General features: G+C 37.1%; 1 protein-coding gene across 2 annotated transcripts; it reads left to right on the forward strand.

The window, feature by feature from the left end:
• Nucleotides 1-787: 787 nt before the first annotated feature.
• On the forward strand, nucleotides 788-21,943 carry LOC102404752 (UDP-glucuronosyltransferase 2B31). Of its 2 annotated transcripts, XM_025289980.3 has the most exons (6): nucleotides 788-1,568; nucleotides 2,172-2,320; nucleotides 14,300-14,431; nucleotides 17,444-17,531; nucleotides 18,405-18,624; nucleotides 21,441-21,943. In XM_025289980.3, the coding sequence occupies exons 1-6, from the start codon at nucleotides 803-805 to the stop codon at nucleotides 21,718-21,720; spliced, it is 1,635 nt and encodes a 544-aa protein (XP_025145765.2). In that variant the 5' UTR covers nucleotides 788-802; the 3' UTR covers nucleotides 21,721-21,943. The 2 variants fall into 2 exon arrangements, with proteins under 2 accessions (XP_025145765.2, XP_025145766.1); XM_025289981.2 differs by lacking the exons at nucleotides 17,444-17,531; nucleotides 18,405-18,624; nucleotides 21,441-21,943 and adding an exon at nucleotides 15,372-15,552.
• Nucleotides 21,944-22,917: the final 974 nt, after the last annotated feature.

The raw sequence follows: 22,917 nt of genomic DNA on the forward strand, positions 1-22,917 counted from the left end.
CAAGGCACTGTAACATCTCAACAAAGGAAAGCAGGGTACAGGAGTGATGGGGCTCCAAGCTCAGGTTTCATCACAGTGACATTTCCAGCTTCAGGAAAGACACAGCAGCAGGGACTCTTGGCAGTTCTGTCAAACGAAATCAGTGCTGGTGAAGACTGTGCAAGTCCTCAGTAACAAAGGCTGCAGATGCTTCCAGATGCTCTTTAGAATTCTCCTGCTCTCTTTCTCTCCATGGGGAAGATCCTGATGGAGGGATCCTTAATGCTGCCAAGCTGGTCTGAACTGAAGGATGTTGCTATGTATGTAAAATCTTTCCCATGGTTTTTTACATGGACATCTTCAGTTTTTGCTTTGCCCTCTTCAGGGTTTCTACTCCTTCTTAATTATAATAGAACTTTCCCCAAATAATTTACATTGGTTTGTACTTGTTCATTTATTATTTTTGTTGTTTTTGTGAGGGATACAAGTGTTGGGACCTCCTAGCCCTCCATCTTGAAGATGTCACCTTATTTCAAATTCTGTGTCAAGGAGACTGCAGACAAAAGTGCCTCTCATTCCTACTGTTTCTACACGAGTCTTATCTCTTACATAACATAGTGAATTTGTTGTACAAGATCCTTGACTTTTAGATGAGTAATAGCACTGGCAAAACAGTAAACACACTCTTATCTGGAAGTGTTCTACACTTTGCCCTTTCGCTGCTCTCCACACCTGCTGACTGTTCGTATCATGTATTTACTTGAAATGTAGGAGTTATAATTTAACTTCCAGATTGATTTCTCTTTGGCTATAAGCTTGAGCAATGGCAAAAGGATACAGTTATTTTAAAGAAGTACTGCCTATGAACATGATGGCTATGAAATGGCTCTTGCTTCTGCTGCTGCTACAGCTGACTTGCTACTTTAGCTCTGGGAGTTGTGGAAAGGTGCTGGTGTGGCCAGTGGAATATAGTCACTGGATGAATATGAAGATAATTCTGGATGAACTTGTCATGAGGGGTCATGAGGTGACTGTTTTGACATCTTCAGCTTCCATTTTTATTGATCCCAGCAAACCATCTGCCATCAAATTTGAGAATTTCTCAGTATCTTTAACTAAAGATGATTTTGAGGATGCTTTGAAGAATTTTGTCAGGAACTGGACAGACCTGACAAATTCATTTTGGACATTTCCTTTGTTACTGCAAAGCTTATTTGAGGAATATTCTGATCTTACTCTAAAGATCTGTAAAGAACTTGTTTCAAACAAGAAACTTATGACAAAACTACATGAATCAAGGTTTGATGTTGTCCTTGCAGATACCGTTGGACCCTGTGGAGAGCTGCTGGCTGAGATACTTAAAGTACCTTTAGTGTACAGTGTCCGCTTCACTCCCGGTTATTCAATTGAAAGGAAGAGTGGGAAACTTCCATACTCACCATCCTACGTACCTGTTATATTGTCTGAATTAAGTGATCACATGACATTCATGGAGAGGGTCAAAAATATGATATATGTACTTTATTTTGAGTTTTACTTCCAGATGTTAAATGAGAAGAAGTGGGACCAGTTTTACAGTGAAGTACTAGGTAAGTCAGGTTTTTAGTTGATGGCATAAAGTCCTAACTTTCCTTGGAATAAAAGTTTGTATAAAGTCACAGAAATTTGTCTAAGTAAACTGATGAAAAGAAAATATAAAATGTTCCATCAATCTCATAAAATGTATAGAAACATTACATGATAGGGTAAGATATAATCCTGTGGTCCATTACTAGTACAGGACACTCCAGGAAGTCATAAACCACAGATTGAAACACTTAGGACTTCTCTAAACAATTGTATATCCATCTTACTAAACTTTTTTAACTTGAAAAAAGTCACTAGAAAATTCATAAAATGTCTTAATAAATGAAGACATGTAGATTGAAGAGTTACACACATATTTGTAACACAAGCTTCCAGGTAGCATTAATTTTTTTTTTATTTATATAGTTCAGTTTTCAGATATTTTATGTTTAATATATATTATACACACACATATATATTGGCTTTATCAAAGAATAGAAACATTCAAACATCTTTGGCTACATCATGCCCCCAATCTCTTTTCCAAAACTTACCTAATATATATATATATATGGCAATATTCTCATTTGATCTGAGTCTTGTTTTTTTTTTTTTCTTCCTTCCAGGAAGACCAACTACATTATTAGAGACAATGGAAAAAGCTGAATTTTGGCTCTTTCGATCCTACTGGGATTTTGAATATCCTTGCCCACTACTACCAAATGTTGAATTTATTGGAGGCCTCCACTGCAAACCTGCCAAACCTCTGCCTAAGGTCACCTACTCTTCTCTGTTGTGCTTCTTTAACTTTGCATTTTCAGTAGGAATAATTTTGCATTCTTTATTTATAATGTTTAATTATAGTGAGAGTGATGTAGGAAACTAAAGTGACTTCCAATTAGAAACTCATATTCCACACCAACACAAGTATCTGAATTTCATTAACATTATAGAATAAAAGAAGGATACCTGGGAGATTTTGAGAATATGTCAGTTAAATTATGATTTAATCATTTAATGCATAATAAAGCATCAGACACTCATTAAAATTATAAAGTGACTAGCATATTCCAGAAGTAAGTGATAATATGCAGAGAAATGGTAGAGACCCAGTTTCTGCCACTTGACGCTCTACCTGGAAAAACAGAATACAAACAAGTAATAAAACTTGTGTATTAATTTTTACAATATGGAAAGACCACAATGATAAGGAAACATCTAACAGCAATCACAGAAATATCTCTGAGTCATTAATAATTAAGGTGAGATCCAAAGGATATTCAGGAATAATTGAAGGCATAGGGCAGAAGTGGATACAAAAGGAAAGCAGGTTGAGTAGTAATAATAGTGGCCAAGAAGTCCAAGTTTCATCAAAAGAGGAAGAGGCTGAGTAAAGAGTCAGAGGATGCTGAAGAGGTAAGTTGGAGACAGATAATTATGAGGAGTTTGAAGCATCTAGTAAAGCTGTTAGGTAGAACTTTAAAAGGGTCAAGGGAGAGATTTGATCACATTAAAAAAAAAAAAAAAAACCTACATAGGATATAGTCACTGGGTTGGATTGTAAAGGGGAAAGAGTAGCAAACTCGCTAAACACCATTTAGCAAGTTGCTATGAAATACAGGAAACAAGGACGGAAAAGATATGACCACACTAAATCATGATAATAGTACCAATCTCATATTGTTCTTGTGGGGAAAAAAACTGTACATATGAAGCATCCAAAATGTCCCTGACACACACTCAGTGGTCTAGAAGAAATAGTAAGTATTGTTATTTTGCTGCTATTACGTACTATCAATAACCCAATGTGTGCCAGCCACCTGGATTTAATTCCTAATTTAATCAAGACTAGTTTCCTAACACATCAAGATTATGCTCTCCAGTAAATTCCTAGAAAGCAGATATCCCATGAAGTGATTTAAAAATAAATTTTTAAGTTTTTTTATTAGAAAAAAATTAAGTTGATAAAAGTAATTTAATAAAATTTAAATAAAATATAATTTAATAACAATTTAAAATTTTAATGTTAAGAATTTCTTAAGGTTTCAGTAATTAAATGAGCAAGATGAAAAGCTAGAATTATTTTCTGTTCACCTGTGCTCTAGACAAAATGAAAATTATTCTTTGACAACATAAATGTATGCCCTAACAATTTTTGCAGTCAAATACAACATTTCCTTGCCTTCACATCAGCTTTTAAACCAGTAGTCCTCATGTGAAATCCCAGGGTTTTATAGCTTACAGCATAAAAGGAATAACTTCATCTATTAGGCCAAGTGTTTTCTGCTTACCCTGACCTTATACAAAAACCTCAGCAAAGCTCTCTTAAGGAGTGTAGGTCTCAACATCATAGCTGCCTGACAGAATGAACACAGAGAAAATGCGCACTGCCTATATAGGAATCATAAATTCTGCAGATTATGATAAAGACCAAATAATTTGTGCCACTTGAATCTGAAAACTGTCCAATTATAAAATTTCTTCAGTTCATAGGGCTCTATTTCTAATGAAGGAAAGCAAGAATATAATTTGTTATAAATTAAAATGATTAGTTTTTAATTTAGCTAAAACTTAAATAGGAAGCAAATAATCTTCAGCACTCTATTTTGTGATCTCTTAAGAGATTCTTTAGTCTACTCATTATTGGTGGAAAAATTAAACTGATATCTTTTTCAAAGGGAAAACTCTTTGGATTGCAAATTGTTTGAGTTATCTATGGTAATTTTCATAGTGTCCAAAGGCTAAAATAAGATTAGTGACAGTTCTTCACTACCTAACCATGTATTTTGAAAGATTTCACCATTCTTATTTCAGGAACATGATAGTGTTAGTAGGAAGGGAGGTTAGAAGGAAAGGGAGAATGACAAGGAAAGATGAACAGTAGGATAATGATAATAATCAGTAAATGTAGCTGTTGCTATTAAGTGTAAAGCAAGATTTGAATCCAAGTCAATTATTGTGAAGATTTCATCATATAGAAAATTATTCCTTCAAACAATAACTTTTCTATTAATTATTAGGTTCTCAGAAATTTTCATTACCTTTGAAAGAATTGACTTTTGGCAAAATGCATCAATAGTTTTGATATCAATTCCTCATTCAGTATGTGATTTGAAAAACTTTTCTCCCATTCTGTAGCTTATATTTTCATTGTGTTGATTGTCTCTTTTGCTGTGAAGAAGCTTTTGAGTTTGATATAGTCCTATCATTGATTTTTTTCTTCTATCATGATTTTGGTGTCATATTCAAAAAAATCATTTTCAAAACCAATATTAAGGAAGCTTCTCTCCACTTTTTTTAAAGACTACTATGCTGTCTAGTCTTATGTGAAGTCTTTGATTCATTTTTGTGAAATGTGTACAATAGGGATCTCCTTTCACTTTTTTGTATGCACTTAGTTTTCTCAGAAGACAAAGAATAGACTAACATTTCCCAATTAGGTGTTCTTGTCTTCCTTGTCAAATATTGACTATAAATGCTGTTTTAATTCTGGACCCTGCATTCTCTTTCACTGTTCTATTTGTCTATCTTTAGGCCAATATCATATTGTCTTAAATATTACAGCTCTGTAGTGTAATTTGAAATTGGTAGGTGTGATGCTCTGGCTGGCATCGAGTAGTGTGGATATTTCAATAGTATTATCTCTTATGATCCATGAATACATGATGTTTTTCCATTTATTTGTGTTTTTCTGCTATTTCTTCCAACAAAGGCTTATAACTGTGCAGAGTTTTCACTTCATTGGTTAAGTTTATTTCTAGTTATTTTATTATCTTTGATCATATAGTAAATAGCATAATTTTTTTAGATGTTTCATTATTAGCATAGAAAAATGCAACTAATTTCTGTATGTTGATTTTTTATACTATAACTTTACTGAATTTGTTGACTAGTTCAGGTTTTTAGTTGAACCTTTGGGATTATCTGTACCCAAAAATTATGTCATCCACAAAAAAAAAAAAAAAGAATGACAATTTTACTCCTTCTTTTCTGATTTGGATACCTTTTATCTTTTTGTCTTGCCTCCTTGCTCTAGCTAGGACTTCTAATACTATGTTGAATGAGTGTGAGAGGCCATCCATGTCTTGTTCCTGATCTCAGAGAAAAAGTTTTCAAATTTTCATTGTTGATCATGTTAGCTTTGAGTTTACCATATATGGTCTTTATTATGTTGAGGTCTTTCTACACCCAATATATAGGAGGTTTTATCAGGACAGGATGTTATCTTGTCAAATGTTATTCTCCATCTCTTGAGATAATCAAGTTATTTTATCTTTTATTGTATTAATGCAATGTATTACATCTATTGATTTGGATGTTGAACCATCTTTGCATCCTATGGATAAATTCCACTTGGTCATGGTATATAATTTTTTTAATGTGTTGTTGAATTTGGTTTCCTGATATTTGGATGAGAATTTTTGCATATATATTTACCCTGGATATTGGCATATAGTTTTCTTTAATTATAATGTCCTTGTGTATTTGATATCAAGGTGTAATATTGGCCTTATAGAATGAGTTTAGAAATGTTCCTTCTCTCCTGTTTAATTTTTTAGGAAAAGTTTTTGAAGCAATGATTCTCAACCCTTGGAGTAAGTACTGATGAGCTTCATGCTATGTGGGGATGTGTCTGAATGAGGGACTGACAGAGATCCCACTTGAGTCTCTATGGAGCTTCATAGTCTCAGAATTACTACTTTCCTCTCTTTGGCTTTTTAAACTATATTACAAGTTTGCTGCTGCTAAGTCGCTTCAGTCGTGTCCAACTCTGTGCGACCCCATAGACGGCGGCCCACCAGGCTCCCTCGTCCCTGGGATTCTCCAGGGGAGAACACTGGAGTGGGTTGCCATTTCCTTCTCCAATGCATGAAAGGGAAAAGTAAAAGTGAAGTCGCTCAGTCGTGTCCGACTCTTAGCGACCCCATGGACTGCAACCTACCAGGCTCCTCTGTCCATGGGATTTTCCAGGCAAGAGTACTGGAGTGGGGTGCCATTGCCTTCTCCATATTACAAGTTTATATAGACATATTTGGAGGAGAAATTCATATTCTCTTCAGATAATCATATTATTGTTTACAAAATGAGGTCCATACTGTTTAAGCAGTCTCTGAAATGTAACTGTGCAACTCCTAAAAGACTTGACAAGTGAATCAGCTGGGAGAACTAAAGAAATTCAGGTTGAAAAAGCAAAAATGATATTAACTTACTGTCTTTTCTAATGAAAGACTTCATGATAAGTTTCATACAATTTTAATCAACCATATTTGAACTAATGGTACTTACAGTTCTTTGATGTACAGAGATGAAAATCTTTCTTTAATATTATTTTGATTCTGATAATGTTTATACTTCAGTAGAAGAAAAAAAAAATTACACATATGCATGTTAAATGTCCCTCCCCCAGGGGAGTTTAAGAATCCTCGAGTTCCAACCAGTGGATACCTAGGGTTCCTAGAACCCAAAATAAGAAAGAACCCTGCAATTTAGAAGCCATTTCTAAAGCCTGGGGAAATTATCTTGGAAGAGAACCCTTTGGGTAGGGGGCATTTTTGGTCATATAGTCTTTCCCCTTGTTGATATAACTTTGCTTGTGGCCTCCAAGGAAGAGCTGAGAACAGGCTCAGAAGTCAGTGTGGCCATGGGGATCTCCGAGTTAGAGAGCTTGGACAACAATGTAGTGATGACCATTTCCATGTGTGACATGGTGGATGCAGTTCCCTGACCCTGAAGGAACATTTTAGATTTTTTTTTTTTTTTTAGATTTTAATTGTCACCAGCATCAAATTCCTCCAAAATTTTCAGAATTCTTTCCTCCAAATTCTGAAATTCATATATTTCTAAGGACCAGGACCTATGGACCAGGAAATAAATTTTATTCTAAGTTAAACTAAGATCGTTGAGAATTTATAATACATACGACTGAAGGGAGGAAAAAAAAGAATGTATAATTTGGTTTCCCTGTTGGCTCAGTGGTAAAGAATTTGCCTGCCAAAGCAGGGGACACAGTTTCAGTCCCTGATCTGGGAAGATCCCCTGGAGAAGGAAATAACAATCCATTTCAGTATTCTTGACTGGAAAACCCCATGTAGCCTGGCATGCTACTGGCCATGGAGTCACAAAGAGTCAGACACAACTTAGTGACTCAACAACAACAGCAAATATTAATATTTTATAGAATGTGTCAATGAAGACTTCTAGTCCTGGTGTTTTCTGTGTTGGGAGATTTTTGATTACTGGTTCAGTATCTTTACTCATTATAATTATTCAGATTTTCTAATTCTTCCTGATTCTGTCTTGACATATTATGTATTTCTAGGACTTTATCTATTCTTTGTGGTACGTAATTTGTTGGTATATAATTCTATACAGCAGTATCTTATGACCCTATGTATTTTTGTGATCTCAGTTTAATGTCTTCTCTTTCGTTTCTAATTTTATTTATGAGTCTTCTTCTTTCCTTTGTTAGTCTGGCTAAAGTTTGTCATTTTGGTTTATCTTTTTGAAAAGACAAAGACAAATACTGTATGATATCCCTTGTACGAGGAGGGCATGGAAACCCACTCCAGTATTCTTGCCTGGAGAATTCCCATGGGCAGAGGAGCCTGGCAGGCCACAGTCCATGGGGTTGCAAAGAGTCGGACACAACTGAGTGACTAAGCACACACACCCATCCCTTGTTTGAGGACACTTAAAAAGGTCAGACTTTTAATAAAGGAGAGTAATATGGTAGTGGTTACCAGGGGCTAAGGGCTGGGAGAAATAAAGAGATGCTTTTAAGGGTACAAACTTGCATCTCAGAGCAAATAAGTGCTATAGACATAAGGTACAGAACAGTGATTGTAGACAACAATATTATAATCATCAAGCACGCTAAGACTAGATCTTAGTTATTACAACCACAAAAAAATAAAATATAATTATGGGACATTATGGAGATGCAAACTATCATTAAAATGGCAAACCTATTACAATATATAAATGTATCAAATCAATACATTATATGCCTTAAGTTACATAATGCTTTATGTCAAATATATTTTATTCTTTTAAAAAAGTGTATGAATTTTAAAATCAGGATATCCCTACTCAGTAGTATATCTTATTTCATTTTTATAACTTTTTGTATTTTGCATGCTTTTGCCATGCTGCTGCTACTGCTGCTAAGTCGCTTCAGTCATGTCCGACTCTGTGTGACCCCATAGACGGAAGCCCACCAGGCTCCCCCGTCCCTGGGATTCTCCAGGCAAGAACACTGGAGTGGGTTGCCATTTCCTTCTCCAATGCATGAAAGTGAAAAGTGAAAGTGAAGTCGCTCAGTCCTATCCGACTCTTAGTGACCCCATGGACTGCAGCCTACCAGGCTCCTCCCTCCATAGGATTTTCCAGGCAAGAGTACTGAAGTGGGGTGCCATTGCCTTCTCCGATGCTTTTCCCATCAGATCAGATCAGATCAGTCGCTCAGTCGTGTCCGACTCTTTGAGACCCCATGAATCGCAGCACGCCAGGCCTCCCTGTCCATCACCAACTTCCGGAGTTCACTCAGACTCATGTCCATCAAGTCAGTGATGCCATCCAGCCATCTCATCCTCTGTCATCCCCTTCTCCTCCTGCCCCCAATCCCTCCCAGCATCAGGGTCTTTTCCAATGAATCAACTCTTCACATGAGGTGGCCAAAGTACTGGAGTTTCAGCTTTAGCATCATTCCTTCCAAAGAACACCCAGGGCTCATCTCCTTCAGAATGGACTGGTTGGATCTCCTTGCAGTCCAAGGGACTCTCAAGAGTCTTCTACAGCACCACAGTTCAAAAGCATAAATTCTTCGGCGCTCAGCCTTCTTCACAGTCCAACTCTCACATCCATACATGACCAGAGGAAAAGCCATAGCCTTGAATAGACGAACCTTTGTTGGCAAAGTAATGTCTCTGCTTTTGAATATGCTATCTAGGTTGGTTATAACTTTCCTTCCAAATTTCATGGCTGCAGTCACCATCTGTAGTGATTCTGGAGCCCAGAAAAATAAAGTCTGACACTGTTTCCACTGTTTCCCCATCTATTTCCCATGAAGTGATGGGACTGGATGCCATGATCTTCGTTTTCTGAATGTTGAGTTTTAAGCCAACTTTTTCACTCTCCACTTTCACTTTCATCAAGAGGGTTTTTAGTTCCTCTTCACTTTCTACCATAAGGGTGGTGTCATCTGCATATCTGAGGTTATTGATATTTCTCCCAGCAATCTTGATTCCAGCTTGTGCTTCTTCCAGTCCAGCGTTTCTCATGATGTACTCTGCATATAAGTTAAATAAACAGGGTGACAATATACAGCCTTGATGAACTCCTTTTCCTATTTGGAACCAGTCTGTTGTTCCATGTCCAGTTCTAACTGTTGCTTCCTGACCTGCATACAAATTTCTCAAGAGGCAGATCAGGTGGTCTGGTATTCCCATCTCTTGAATAATTTTCCACAGTGTATTGTGATCCACACAGTCAAAGGCTTTGGCATAGTCAAGAAAGCAGAAATAGATGTTTTTTGGGAACTCTCTTGCTTTTTTGATGATCCAGTGGATGTTGGCAATTTGGTCTCTGGTTCCTCTGCCTTTTCTAAAACCAGCTTGAACATCAGGAAGTTCACAGTTCACGTATTGCTGAAGCCTGGCTTGGAGAATTTTGAGCATTACTTTACTCGCGTGTGAGATGAGTGCAATTGTGCAGTAGTTTGAGCATTCTTTCGCATTGCCTTTCTTTGGGATTGGAATGAAAACTGACCTTTTCAAGTCCTGTGGCCACTGCTGAGTGTTCCATATTTGCTGGCATATTGAGTGCCGCACTTTCACAGCATCATCTTTCAGGATTTGAAATAGCTCCACTGGAATTCCATCACCTCCACTAGCTTTGTTCGTAATGATGCTTTCTAAGGCCCACTTGACTTCATATTCCAGGATGTCTGGCTCTAGGTCAGTGATCACACCATCGTGATTATCTGGGTCGTAAAGATCTTTTTTGTACAGTTCTTCTGTGTATTCTTGCTATCTCTTCTTAATATCTTCTGCTTCTGTTAGGTCCATACCATTTCTGTCCTTTATCGAGCTCATCTTTGCATGAAATGTTCCTTTGGTATCTCTGATTTTCTTGAAGATATCTCTAGTATTTCCCATTCTGTTGTTTTCCTCTATTTCTTTGCATTGATAGCTGAAGAAGCCTTTCTTATCTCTTCTTGCTATTCTTTGAAACTCTGCATTCAGATGTTTATATCTTTCCTTTTCTCCTTTGCTCTTTGTTTCTCTTCTTTTCACAGCTATTTGTAAGGCCTCCTAAGACAGCCATTTTGCATTTTTGCATTTCTTTTCCATGGGGATGGTCTTGATCCCTGTCTCCTATACAATGTCACAAACCTCCATCCATAGTTCATCAGGCACTCTATCAGATCTAGTCCCTTAAATCTATTTCTCACTTCCACTGCATAATCACAAGGGATTTGATTTAGGTCATCACTGAATGGTCTAGTGGTTTTCCCTACTTTCTTCAATTTCAGTCTGAATTTGGCAATATGGAGTTCATGGTCTGAGCCACAGTCAGCTCCTGGTCTTGTTTTTGCTGACTGTATAGAGCTTCTCCATCTTTGGCTGCAAAGAATATAATCAATCTGATTTTGGTGTTGACCATCTGGTGATGTCCATGTGTAGAGTCTTCTCTTGCATTGTTGGAAGAGGGTGTTTGTTATGACCAGTGCATTTTCTTGGCAAAACTCTATCAGTCTTTGCCCTGCTTTATTCCATATTCCAAGGCCAACTTTGCCTGTTACTCCAGGTGTTTCTTGACTTCCTACTTTTGCATGCCAGTCCCCTATAATGAAAAGGACATCTTTTTGGGGTGTTAGTTTTAAAAGGTCTTGTAGGTCTTCATAGAACCGTTCAACTTCAGCTTCTTCAGCATTACTGGTTGGGGCATAGACTTGGATTACTGCTTGTGTTATTTTCATAAAGATGTCAGAGAAGGAGAATAATCAGTCCATATCAGTGATTAATTTTTAAAGAAAGGCTGTATTACAATATGATAGGGATGCATCTTCCAGAGCAGAGAAAAATCAGCTTTGAATAGTAAGACAATGAAACAAAATACTGAAGACACGTAACTTTAAATACTGCTAAAGGTCACTGGAAATATACATATGACCTGGATGTACCATGTGAGTCAGTCATTCCTGATGGCTCAGTGGTAAAGAATCCACCTGCAATGCAGGAGCCAAAGGAGATGTGGGTTCAATTCCTGGGTCAGGAAGATTCCCTGGAGGAAGGCATGGCAACCCAGTCCAGTATTCTTGCCTGGAGAATCCCATGGACAGGAGACTAGTAGGTTACAGTCTTACAGGGTTGCGAAGAATTGGACATGACTGAGGCGACTGAGCATGCACACACCATGTGAGTCATAGGAAAGTTCACTGACGTTCATATTGAGATTGATATCATCAGGGTGAAATTACATTTTTAAAGAATTCTGTACACAATGTAATCTTCAAGGTTAAAGTTTGGAAAAAGATTCCATTTTCTTTTTTTTCCTGTTAAAAATAGGTTAAAAAATGTTTTATGATCATAAGTAGGGTCAAAAAATATACATTTTATGATGGAAGGGTTGAGTCATTATTCTCCAGAAGAAAAAAATAATAAATTGAAAACAGAAAAAAAGGAAAGAAGTTTAAAAGATATGTACATCATTTTCACTAGCTATTCAGGAAACTTGTTTCTCTGCATTTTTTTTTTGTAATAGAGTACAATGAGGAATGTGGAATTATTCTAATACAGAAGATAAAAATTTTACATTGGAAAGTGTGAAGGACTACAAGACAAAATAATTCTGATACAATTCCAAGCCTACAATTTTTTTAGGAGAGTGCATTGAGCAATGTGGATTTATTCTAGTATATTAGTGACAAAATTATTTTTAATTGGTGAGGATCTGGGGTTACTCAACAAAATAACTCTAAAACAATTCCAGCAAATACAGCTTCACCAGGAGCTTTATTTAGTTTGATGTGAACCACAAGTTCACAGCAGTTACACATAGTACATCCTACTGTGACATTAAGAAAGTGTAGACAAAAGACCCTGATACTGGGAAAGATTGAAGGCAGGAGGAAAAGGGGACGACAGAGGATGAAATGGTTTGATAGCATCACCGACTCAATGGACATGGGTTTGGGTGGACTCCGGGAGTTGGTGATGGACAGGGAGACCTGGCATGCTGCGGTTCATGGGGTTGCAAAGAGTCGGACACGACTGAGCAACTGAACTGAACTGAAACAAACTCAGCAATATGATCACTCAAATATATATATAAATACACAGATATATCTCTGGGTTTTACATATAGGACTCATAGGACTCTTTCGTAGAACATACAAACAGCAATATCAGACTCCTCATTGTCAGTGATTAGTAATTTAGAGAGAGAGTCTGGGAAATACTGGCAAAGTTTAAGGTGAGGTATAAGGATTATAGAGCTGAAAGAATGAGAAAGTTATTAGAATCATAACTTTTTCTTAGCACTAATAGTCAGGGAAATAAAATACAAATGATGAAACTAAAATAACTCACCAGAATGTATGGAATAAATAAGTGATTTAGTAGGATTATACTAATAAATAATTAAGATGAAGCAAAAAGTGAAACTGAAAGCTGCTCAGTTGTGTCCAATTCTTTCTCTGTGACCCTGTGGACTATACAGTCCATGGAATTCTCCGGGCCAGATTACTAGAGTGGGTTGCCGTTCCCTTCTTCAGAGGATCTTCCCAACTGAGGGATCGAATTCAGGTCTCCCACATTGCAAGCAAATTCTTTGCCAGCTGAGCCACAAGGGAAGCAAATCTTTCCAATAATCTATGTTAGTAATCAATAACATTATTGATGAAGAATCTGAGTGTAGCATTGTTTAATAGTATCTCCTCACTACTGTCTTTTTCTTGCTTTTACACACATACACATTTGCACAAATACACATATTAGAAGAAATTAACCTCATATTACATATCTCCTTCCCAAGGATCTCAGGGATAACATCTGTTTAAAAGAGAGCCATTAATGAAAACCCTATGGAGATTCCTCAAAAAATAAAAAACAGAATTACCATATAGGTCAACAATTCTCCTTCTGGGGATATATATAAAAAATTGAAATTAGTTATGAAATTACGATGAGATATTTACACACCATGTTCATGAAAGCACTATTCACAAGAGTCAAGAGGTTGAAGAAACCCAAGCATCCATCAACAGATAAAGCAAAAAAACAAAATGTGTCTGCAAACAATGAAATATTACTCAGCCTTTAAAAGGAAATATGAAACAAGGCAAAACATGAATGAACCTTAGGCAAAGTGAAATAATCCATCACAAAGATACAAATACTATACAATTCAGTTTTTATAAGATTGCTAGACTCTCAAGTTTGTAGAAACGTAGAGTAGAATGAAGGTCTCCAGGGGCTGGGCAAAGAAGAAATGGTGCTTCTTAATGGACATAGACTTCTAGTTTTGCCAGGTGAAAAATGTCTAGAGATTGGTTCCACAAGACAAATATATTTAACACTACTGAACTATACACTTAGAAATGATGAAGATGGTAAATTTTATCTTATGTATATTTTACCACCTTTTTTTTAAAGTCACCAATAATTCCTAACTATAGTGTTTGTAGCCATCCTTCAGTTAATGTTTGCTATGTTGTTGCTCTTTTGTGATGGAGCAAATGCTTTTTTCACAGGAAATGGAAGAGTTTGTGCAGAGCTCTGGAGAAAATGGTATTGTGGTGTTTACTTTGGGGTCAATGGTCACCAACATGACAGAAGAAAGAGCCAATATGATTGCATCAGCTCTTGCCCAGATTCCACAAAAGGTACACACAGTAACTTAATAGTGGACAACTATTTAACAAGTTAGGCTTCCCTGGTGGCTCAGTATAAGAGTATGCCTGTCAATGCAGGAGACTCAGGCTTGATCCTTGGGTTGGGAAGATAGCTTGGATAAGGAAATGGCAAGCCACTCCAGTATTCTTGCCTGGAAAACCCCATGGACAGAGGAGCCCGGTGGGCTACAGTCCATGGGGTCACAAAGATTGGACACAGCTTAGTAACTGAATGACAACAGCAACTAATGAGTCTGTTAAACTCTATAAAAGGTCTAATTACAGAAAATGTTTGCAAGAAAGGTAAACTACTATGATAGCTCCAACTTATCTGAGATATTTATTAAAAAACAAAATATACATGGCAGATGCTAAAGTGGTATACAGAGTGTTTTTGATTGACAATAACTTTGGACTTACATTGTAATCAAGATGAGATATATTTAAGAGATGTAGTATGAATTTTGGTATTATAATAGTGTTGTAGGCGGGAAAAGAAATCTCACATTCTGTTATGTAGTTTACTCCTTTACCTTGAAGGGCTCCTGAGGACACAGTATACATATACAGATGTTCTCAGAGGTTAAATTTTAACAGTAGGCATAATACCGACTCTTTGCAAACCCATGGACTGTAGCCAGACTCCTCTGTCCATGGGATTTTCCAGGCAAGAATAATGGAATGGGTTGCCATTTCCTTCTTGAGGAGATCTTCCCAACCCAGAGATCAAACCCAGGTCTCCCGCACTGCAGGCAGACTCTTTACCATCTAAGCCACCAGGGAAGACCCAATAATACAATAATGTTAAGCAATATTGACAAAAATCTGAAATGTGCCATGCAATTTCTACCTGCCAGGAAATCCCAACCCCTTTCCTTCTCCTAAATGTTGAAACAGCCCTCTTCAGTGTCCTTTTCTGGTTGCTACACAGAGAAAGGATGGTCAGGGAACCGCAATCTGCTGCCAGATATCCATATAGCTACAGTGATTCAGAGAAAGAGAAACATCAGCCTCCTTGATTGACTGCTGCTAAGTGGCTTCAGCCCTGTCCGACTCTGTGCGACCCCATAGACGGCAGCCCACCAGGCTCCCCTGTCCCTGGGATTCTCCAGGCAAGAACACCGGAGTGGGTTGCCATTTCCTTCTCCAATGCATGAAAGTGAAAAGTGAAAGTGAAGTCACTCAGTCGTGCCAACTCTTAGCGACCCCATGGGCTGCAGCCTATCAGGCTCCTCCGTCCAAGGGATTTTCCAGGCAAGAGTACTGGAGTGGGGTGCCACCGCCTTCTCTGATGGTTGACTGGGTCCTGCCAAAGTCTGAGGCAGGAAGAGCAAAGAAAAAGGGTGAAGGTGGGGTCCTGCCCTTTGGATGAACTCGGTGCACTGTAAAGTCTGGTCCTTAATGGACTCTGCTTCTATTACTATTCTGAATTGAGGAAAGAAAAGAGGCTGTAAGAAGGAGTCAAGCATGAGAAAGACTGGCATGGAAAAGGATCAGCTGCCTCCTTCTCCATAAAATATAGTAGTAACTTATTTTCTAATATATAAAATTTTTTTTGCTGGAATTTTTTTGCTGGAAACCTACTTTATGTTCACATAGCAAATAGAAGTTAAACAACTAAAAATTATAATCCAGTTTATGAAGATTGCTTGGTACTAATTTAGCACCACAGTTTTTGAACTTTACCAACAGCTGTTTTGTTATTAATAGTTACAAATTGCTGACAGGCTTTTCTTTTCTAAATTTAAAGAATTTCCTAACCTAGAAAAGTGGTAATACACTGGATTCATGTCAAAAATTGCTAATAGACACTTTTCTTAGAAGTAGTGTTTAACAAGTTGTAATCTAAAAGAAGCTATCTCCTAAACAGCATTAATTCTCTCTGCTAAGTTGCTTCAGTCATGTCTAACTCTGTGCGACCCCAGAGATGGCAGCCCACCAGGCTCCGCTATCCCTGGCATTCTCCAGGCAAGAACACTGGAGTGGGTTGCCATTTCCTTCTCCAATGCATGAAAGTGAAAAGTGAAAGTGAAATTGCTCAGTTGTGTCTGACTCTTCGCGACCCCATGGACTGCAGCTTACCAGGCTCCTCCGTCCATGGGATTTCCCAGGCAAGAGTACTGGAGTGGGTTGCCATTACTTGCTATTAATAAATTACTAAATAAGCAGAAATATTAATTGTCATAAGTGGCTGATTGAACGTATTCCTTTTTGTAAACTAAAAGATATAAAACTCTAGTAAAAATAACTTAAGCTATATGAGTAAGTGTATATAAGTAAAGTCCCTACTATGAATCCAAAAGGAATCAGTAAGAGACAATTAAATTTTAAAATAAGAGCTAGTGTATGAAATAAAGCAAATAAATGTATGTTATTAATAATTTGCCACTTTTTTAATAGAATGGAGACCAATAGCAATTTCTTAAATATATGAATTTACTATTCAAGATCTCATTTCTTTATGGCATCATGTATAAGATGTCATTAGTGCATACCACACCTGGTTGAATAAGTTCATAAAATGTGGTTCTTCCTGTTGATGGCAGTGTATTAGTAAATATCATTACTTAAGAGGTCATGTCCTTGTTTCCTTAACTGTCATCAGTTCAGTTCAGCTCAGTCACTCAGTTGTGTCTGACTCTGTGACCCCATGGACTGCAGTACACCAGGCTTCCCTGTCTATCACCAACTCCCAGAGGCTACTCAAACTCAAGTCCATTGAGTCAGTGATGCCATCCAACCATCTCATGCTCTGTCGTCCCCTTCTTCTCCTGCCTTCAATCTTTCCCAGCATCAGGGTCTTTTCTAAAGAATCAGTTCTTCACATCAGGGGGCCAAGGTATTGGACTTTCAGCTTCAGCTGAATGTCATATGGAATATGACATTTCATATGGAATATGACAAAGTGTCATATGGAAGACTTTTAACTAGCTGTCTTCAATCTCTTTAGAATTCTATCCCTATAAATTTGAAGTTCAACTTATGGAATATTTTCTTTAACAGGTTTTATGGAGACATGATGGCAAGAAACCAGACACCTTAGGACCCAATACTCGGCTGTATAAGTGGGTCCCCCAGAATGACCTTCTTGGTGAGACTTGGTAGAACAATTGAAAGCATGGGTAACAGCTGAGCAGAGTGATTGTACTTCAACAGGAAACAAATTTACCGAGCATTTATTATTGAAACACTCAAAAAGAAAACTTTACTCCTTTGTTTTTATTTCCAGCTCTAGGTGAAAATAGAAAATATAGCAATTGTCACTTTATTAAACATAGTGATGTCCCTTATAGTCAGAATCAAAATGTCTTATTTCAGCTGTAATCATTTCTAGCCATGAACTTTTAAATAACTTTATAGATGGTTGTTCTGTCTTTGAATTCTCTATCTCTTCCCCCATAGGGATATTTTAAGTTCCACTGAAAAATACCGGCTCCTCTTTTATTAACAATGACCCTTCATTTTCTGTAGGGAAAATTCTGCAATCATTTCCTTGAGGCAATTACACATTTTATGGTAATGTAGCTTTTCCTTCCTCTGGTTCCAGTACAACTACCATTACCCTTCCTGTGGCCTTGTCACCCTTTCTATCAGACTGAATGACTTTACTGTTTCTTTAAGAGAATATATTTCTGACATGCCCTCCTCTGGTATTTTTGTTCATCCGCTTTATTTTACGCAGAGTATTCTTTCAAGCTATTCACCTGCTGATCTTGAATTTGTTTATGACATTCAAAAGGTAAAGTACTTCTTTCATGAAGTCTTCACTTACCTCTCCAGCAGACTTAGTGGATTCTTGCACTGAGTTCGGAAAGCTATTTAAATGCATTTTCCTCTGTGTAATCAAGGATGATATTAAAAAAACAAACAAACAAACATTGCTTTCTTTCAGTGTCTTCTAATGCCCTTTTCTCATTTTTAAGACTTTTAATTAATAATTTTACTGAAATTCACACAATCCTAGGTCATCCAAAAACCAAGGCCTTTATAACTCATGGTGGAACCAATGGCATTTATGAGGCTATCTACCACGGGGTCCCTATGGTGGGCCTTCCTTTGTTTGCTGAGCAACCTGATAACATCAACCGAGTGAAGGCCAAAGGAGCAGCTGTCAGATTGGACTTGGAAACAATGTCAAAAACAGATTTCCTCAATGCACTGAAGCAAGTCATTAACAATCCTTCGTGAGTATATATATACACATATATGTTTTACTACATATTATTTCTAGAGGCATTCTCATATGAAGACACAAGAGGCAGCAAGGAGTCTTCAGTAAAAACAATGAGGAGTAAGATTTGCTCAATGCTTTGAAAATAGTCATTAGTAACCTATTGGGTCACATTATGTGTTTTCAGTGGCTTTAGGGGAAAGATTTGTCAGAGGCTTAAGGATTATGGAGAAATTTTGAAAGAGCTCCTCATTAGAATGAGAAGAATCCCTAGGTGGTAACAAGGATTAAGAGGAAGCACTGAGAACAAAGTTAAAGTAGGAAACCATGAACTCTTTAAGCACTCCTCTGCACACTTACGACTTTCCTTCAGCATAGGAATTCCTCAAATGTTTTAGACTCTTCTGCTGCTGCTGCTGCTAAGTCACTTCAGTCGCGTCTGACTCTGTGCGACCCAATAGACGGCAGCCCGCCAGGCTCCCCTGTCCCTGGGATTCTCCAGGCAAGAACACTGGAGTGGGTTGCTATTTCCTTCTCCAATGCATGAAAGTGAAAAAGTGAAAGTGAAGTCGCTCAGTCATGTCCTACTCTTCGCAACCCCATGGGCTGTACCCCACCAGGTTCCTCTGCCCATGCGATCCTCCAGTCAAGAGTACTGGAGTGCGGTACCATTGCCTTCTCTGTTAGACTCTTCTAAAATGGTCTAATTTTAGTAAATCACCATGACATGATCCATCTCAAATTCTCATTACACTGAGCACCTTTCAAATTTTCTGTGCTAATATTTTTTCCATAAAAGATGAAAGATAAACATCTAGAACTATCTAATTACAACTATTTTGAGACTATTTTTTACCACCAGTGCCAACTGGGAAGCTCCAATATAGGTACATTCTTAGTTCTTCTTTAGGTTGTTTTTGTCTTGTTTTGAAGAACTGTAAAATCAAAAAGTAATTGACTTCAAAAAGACATGTTGGGATATTCCTATGTAAAAACCAAATTTTCTGAAACCAGAAACATTTTGTTTTCAAATTGTTTCGTGGTTTAACTTGAGTAATATTATTACTACTAATATCATAAATATGATGTATGTATTTTCCCCCTTTTCTTTCATGACGACTTTGGGAAAAAACATTTTGAGACTATATTGGTAATAATAGCACAATGGATATTTGTGCTTTAAAAACAGTGTTATTTAATTTTAGCATAAATATTACACTAAATGACTGCCATTAGAAGAATATTTTCTTTCTTTTTAAAAGAAATATATGTTTCAGTAGGCAGTTTTATGTAAAAGTAACTCTCTCTAGTATCTTTGTGTATTTTTTAATTTTTAATAATGTAAAGCTAGTGTCCAGAGAAGGCAATGGCACCCCACTCCAGTACTCTTGCCTGGAGAATCCCATGGACGAAGGAGCTTGGTAGGCTGCAGTCCATGGGGTCGCTAAGAGTCAGACATGACTGAGCGACTTCACTTTCACTTTTCACTTTGATGCATTGGAGAAGGAAATGGCAACCCACTCCAGTATTCTTGCCTGGAGAATCCCAGGGACGGTGGAGCCTGGTGGGCTGCCGTCTATGGGGTCGCACAGAGTCGGACAGGACTGAAGCGACTTAGCAGCAGTAGCAGCAGTAAGCAGCAGCAGCAAAGCTAGCGTCAACAAACAAAGATAATGTACTGCTTGATATATATTGACTATTTATGATATGGCACACATTGTACTAAGTCCATTATACATATTAAGTAACTTCTTCATTATAAACTTTCCCTACTCTATTAAAAGTATTTCTGAACTACTACCCTCTTCTCAAACACCCAATGCTCCCCCTGAGTTTTTTACAGAACAGGGAGAGAAGTTACCTCCGTTGTTACCACACTGTTATTTATAAAAGTTCATGCATCATATTGCTTTATTCCTCTTTCCTTGTCTGTTAGTCCATCATCATTTCAACAGTAAAAACAAATAAAATTCGAAAGCCTGAGGGTGAAATGTTTGGTACACTCTGTATTCTAAAATAACTAGCGAGGAAAACAACAATAATATTAGGAAAAATTTACTGAGTCTACTGTATACTAATAATACATCTAAGGATCAATATATTATTCCTCCAAATAGTCAGATAGGATATTATTGCTATGCATTCCATTTAACAATGAAAAACTAAGAAAGGGAGTTTAAAAAGCAGGCAGCAAGGTAAGCGTCAGAGTCAGAATTCAAACGAAGGCAATTCACTTCCACACTTTAACCACTGCTTCACTAATATAAGGTCAACACCAACTCCTGGCCAGTGCTATCTGGCCATGTCTCTGAAGCTCATGATGTATTTACCTCTTATCTCTGGATTATGATAGTGTTTCAAAGCTTCTCTGCCAGATCTCTTAACAATTCCTTACTGGATAACTCAAGTCATGTATTTCTTTTCTTTTCACCTTCACAATTTAACTTATTCCATTCTCAAGCTACAAACACTTCTCTCTTGTCTTCTCTTTTCTTCATAGCTTGAAATCCTATGCATTCAACAAATTCAAGTCCATAAGCTCCTGTGCCTGTGTTCAGTTGCTTAGTCATATCCAGGTCTTTGTGACCCCATGGACTGTAGCCTGCCAGGATTCTCTGTCCATGAAATTCTCCACCAAGAACACTGGAGTGGGTTGCCATTTCCTTCTCCAGGCCGATGAGCTTAGATCTCTATAATTATCTCTTAGAAAAACAATCAATCGTTCTTCCACTCTATGTGGCACTCATTTCCTCTCTCTGCATGGAAATTTCACATATTTAACTTTTCTAGTTCATTCTATAAATTGATGTCTCTTTGATTTTCCTTCAGGTATAAACGGAATGCTATGTGGTTATCAACCATTCAACGTGATCAGCCTATAAAGCCCCTTGACCGAGCAGTCTTCTGGATCGAATTTGTCATGCGCCACAAAGGAGCCAAGTACCTGAAACCTGCCGCCCACAAGCTCACCTGGTTCCAGTACCACTCTCTGGACGTGATCGGGTTCCTGCTGGCCTGTGTGGCAACTGCTGTATTTGTCATCACAAAATGTTTTCTGTTCTGTTGCCGAAAGTTTGCTGAAACAGGAAAGAAGAGGAAAAGGGAATAGCTGTATTTGGGTCCCAAAGCAGGAATGCCCTATAGGTGGAATTCTTCCAGCTTATTTCAACAGGAAGGAGTTATGAAAAGGCTCCTATCTTCCTGTGACAAAATGGCTTTTCACAGTTCAGCACCTCCTTTCAAAATTTGTTTACAAGGAATTTTTTAACTGTTTAAGATTTAGAAAAATGTCATACCAAGATGAAAGCTGATAAAAATTATATAAAAGTAAATGGGTAAATATTGAAATTTATTATTTTAAATAAGAAGATTTACTAAAAAATTATTGAATATGGTATAACAGTGTTTCACATGGTGTGCATAGACACTAGAATGATAAACCTAGACCTCCTCTGACTGACATAACCAGATAACAATGGGAAAAATACAAAAATTACATGAAGTTTATGGAAAATTGGTAAATCAAATGAAAGCAATCTGAAGTCACTTTTGTAAACTGCACATCAGGAAAGCAGTTTATAATCAAGGTGGTCCAGGTGAGGAAATGGGTCTTATTGATCAAGAGGACCACCATCTAAGTCATATAACAAACATTCATCAGTCTAAGGCATAATTTATTCAAATTATTTAAAAATAAATTGATGTTTGGGGAATGCTAGGAAAAATGTACCATAGAATTTTCCATACTGCCTCTCAACATAATTGCCATATTTAAAAAAGATAGAATTAATATGGTACCATAGTAGATAATATTATTAAATCACACATATAGTTCTAAATAATTTTCCAGAAATCTATCCTGCAACACTTGTAACAAAAAAAGGGTTTGTCATTATTGTATAGTGAGAATTAATCCAAATCTCCAACAAAAAGTCAAACAGTCCAATATGAAAATAGATGAAGATGAATAAGAAAGTCACAGAAGTGAAATGGCCGATGACATATAAAAAGGGACAAAAGTCACTGGTGCTTTGGGAAATGGAAACTAAGCCGCTTATGTCTCTGGATATATTTCAGTGTCTCCTAGTTTATAGTCTATGGGAACTTGAGTAGAATTTGTATTCTACTGTTGTGTAAAAACTGCATAAATCTTAATATGTTGAATTGATTCATGATAATTTTCAGGTCTACTATATTCTTCTACTTCTCTATAGATGCATTCTATTAATTTCTGAGAGTTTAATATTGAAATTCTAACTAAAAATCTTACCTACCTAAAAAATTCTAATATACAGGGCACTATATG

Source organism: Bubalus bubalis, chromosome 7, assembly GCF_019923935.1.
Source record: "Bubalus bubalis isolate 160015118507 breed Murrah chromosome 7, NDDB_SH_1, whole genome shotgun sequence".
Lineage (NCBI taxonomy): Eukaryota > Metazoa > Chordata > Mammalia > Artiodactyla > Bovidae > Bubalus > Bubalus bubalis.

What these genes read in the sequence shown, in the direction of transcription:
- LOC102404752 (XM_025289980.3), top strand. Translation starts at nt 803, where the DNA reads ATGGCAAAAGGATACAGTTATTTTAAAGAAGTACTGCCTATGAACATG. An exon ending in TTGCCCAGATTCCACAAAAG is followed by an intron (nt 14,432 to 17,443) that starts GTACACACAGTA and finishes TTTCTTTAACAG; the next exon opens with GTTTTATGGAGACATGATGG. An exon ending in CCCCCAGAATGACCTTCTTG is followed by an intron (nt 17,532 to 18,404) that starts GTGAGACTTGGT and finishes ACACAATCCTAG; the next exon opens with GTCATCCAAAAACCAAGGCC.